This window comes from Triticum dicoccoides, chromosome 3A (assembly GCF_002162155.2).
Source record: "Triticum dicoccoides isolate Atlit2015 ecotype Zavitan chromosome 3A, WEW_v2.0, whole genome shotgun sequence".
Taxonomy (NCBI): Eukaryota; Viridiplantae; Streptophyta; class Magnoliopsida; order Poales; family Poaceae; genus Triticum; species Triticum dicoccoides.
Genome location: NC_041384.1, coordinates 119579336 through 119581951, shown reverse-complemented (window position 1 = coordinate 119581951; position 2616 = coordinate 119579336). Strand labels below are relative to the sequence as shown.

At 60.6% G+C, this 2616-nt stretch overlaps 1 protein-coding gene across 1 annotated transcript; it reads right to left on the bottom strand.

Moving 5' to 3' along the window:
- Window positions 1–714: 714 nt before the first annotated feature.
- On the bottom strand, window positions 715–2610 carry LOC119267490. Its single transcript, XM_037548876.1, has one exon. The coding sequence runs from the start codon at window positions 2537–2539 to the stop codon at window positions 950–952; it is 1590 nt and encodes a 529-aa protein (XP_037404773.1). The 5' UTR covers window positions 2540–2610; the 3' UTR covers window positions 715–949.
- Between the last annotated feature and the right edge of the window lie 6 nt (window positions 2611–2616).

Sequence of the window (2616 nt, the reverse complement as noted above, 5' to 3'; positions counted from 1 at the left end):
GCAGCAAGATTATTAACTAGTCCGCGGCATACGCCTCCTTGTGATGGCATACTTTTTTCGCGCTCGATCACAAGCCACCAAGGGGATCCAACCAACTGCAAAACAGCAGGTCACAAGTTCCAACGTACGTGCCACCAAGCCCACATCAACAAACAACCAAAACCAGTTTATTATTGTTACCGGATGAACGAAAATGGGAACAAAAACACTATTCAAGGCCTTCTTTGGTTTGTAGAAATTTCATAGGTTTTTATAGGATAGGATTTATAAAGAAAAATTTTCTTTGAAGTTATTTGGTTTGTAGGAATGGATTCCTATTCCTACGTAGGATAGGAATCAATCCTTCACATTTTAGAGAAAAAAAACATTAGCTAAGACTCAATGGAAAAATTCCTATCCTATGCATCAAATGACATCTCTTTTTCTATAGGAATTAAGATGCATGTCATCTCACCTCCTATGATTTTCCTATTCCTGAAAAATTCCTATCCCATGAACCAAAGAAGACCGGATGAACGAACGTGCAGTTCGGAATCTGCATACGAACCTGATCAGATCAGAAAATTTGTGCTACCGTCAGAAAGAAAATGCTCAAATTTGGTGATACACCATCAGGAAGAGAATGCTCATGAAGTGGAACGCTGCATAGCTAATCAGTACTTGACATTGAGCAAGAATGCCGGGCAAATAGAGAAACTGCAAGACAAGAAGACAGCAAGAACACTGGATCATGGGTCCGAACTGAAATTGCCACTTATATTATGATCACATCGCTACATCCCTTAATAGATACATAACCCACACCACCACCATGATCTTCATCACCACCCCAGCCGGCGGCCGGCGAGAGACCTCGACGGCCGCCCCAAAATGGGATTTTTCCTCCCCAGTCGTCGTCGTCCGCCGGACGCTACAAACAGGACGGTTCTAATTTGTTGCTACAACCGGTTCACGGCCGCCGGCCCGGCCGCGCCAGGTACACGCGGCATTGGATCACCGTCCGGCCGACTCTAAACCCCGGTACCACGGTGAAGCCGACGGTGCGGTCCTCGGCGGCGGTGCAGAACGCGTCCTCCGTGCGCCCCTCGTTGACGCTCTCCATGTACACCTCCGCGAACCGCGCGCCCGTCCGGACCTGGAAGATGGACGCGCCGTCCTCCTCCTCGCCGCCGTCGAACGCGTAGAAGAGGCAATGCAGCAGCCACACGCGGCGCGCCATCTCCGCGAACTCGGCGAACCACGAGCTCTCCGGGAACCCGGGCCCGGCGCTCACGATGCCGCGCTGCTCCTGCCGCCCGAAGAAGGCCGTCTCCATCCTCGCGTGCACCAGCGACAGGTACTTGGCGCGCAGGAACTTGCCGAACCCGCTCCACCGGCCGTTCCGCACGTCGAGGAAGACGCTGGCCGGCGCCGCCTTGAGCTCCGTGAACTCCTCGAAGAAGCGGCGGCGCTCGTAGAACTCCCGCTCGTCCAGGAAGCTGAAATTGAAGTCCCTCCGGTGGAAATTGGCGAACATCTTCATGGCGACGTAGGATTCGAAGACGAACTTGGCGTCCCCGGCCCGTCGCAACGGCACGCCTGGGTGGACGGCGGCGGCCGCCGCGGTCAGATCCCACCCGGCCGCCTGCATCGAGCTGAGCATTGACTTGGAGAAGGAGCGGATCGACTTCACGGCGTGCCGCAGGGCGGTGAGGAAGTGGGTGGGGTTGAGGCCGGAGACGTGGAGCTCGTCCAGCGACGCGAGGGTGCGGCCCGGATGCAGGCGCACCTCCATGGCGCGCTCCGCCCGGAGCTCCGCATCGAGGGAGCCCTTGGCGCGGTCGAGCTCCGCATCCTTCGTCCGGAGCTCCGCCTCCAGCTTGCGCGCCGTGATCTGGTACGTCTTGAGCAGATGCCGCTGCTCCTCGGCATGCGCGGAGAGGGCGGTGTTGCCCGCCGCCGCGGCGTCCCTGGCCGCGCCGGCGGGGTCCTTGAGGAACCTGCGCTTGGTGTCGGACAGCCTGGTGAGCTCCGCGACGACGGCGGCGTCCGCGGACTGAATGGCCTCCGCATCATAGGGGAACTGCGCGAGCTGCAGCTGCGCATAGGCCGCCTTGACGGCCGAGACGCCGGCGAACAGATTGGCGAGGAGGGAGTCCGCGGCCGCATCCGGCGCGGCGGCCGGCGGCGACGGCTGCTGCGCCCCGGCGGCCTTCTTCTCTGCGGCGTTCCTGAAGAAGGCGTCGAGGGAGTAGGCCGCGGCGAGGTTCCCGGAGAGCTTGAGCTTGCTGAGCGACGGCATGGCGGGCGCCGTCGCAGTGGTGGGGGTGGTGGCGTCCAGGGAGCTGTCGTAGTCGTCCCCGGCGACGGAGGCCGGCGCATCCGCCTCCTTGGGCCCGGCCCCGGCCCTCGCCGCCGCGGCGGAGTCGGAGCGCTTCCGGCGGAGCAGCTTGGTGAAGGTGCGCGCCAGGTTGGCCGCCTTCTGCTGCTGCTGCTGCTGCTGGTGGCCGTGGCTGTGGTGGTGCGTCGGCGGGCGGGCTGCCGCCATATGCGCCTCCATTGCTGCTCAGCGGCTCCCCTCCAGCTTCCCGTCCCCTCTTTGTGGCTGGGTTCCGTCCGCTGCTCCTTCCTGGCTCG

Coding starts and splice junctions, on each gene's coding strand:
- LOC119267490 (XM_037548876.1), bottom strand. CDS start 2,539: ATGGAGGCGCATATGGCGGCAGCCCGCCCGCCGACGCACCACCACAGC.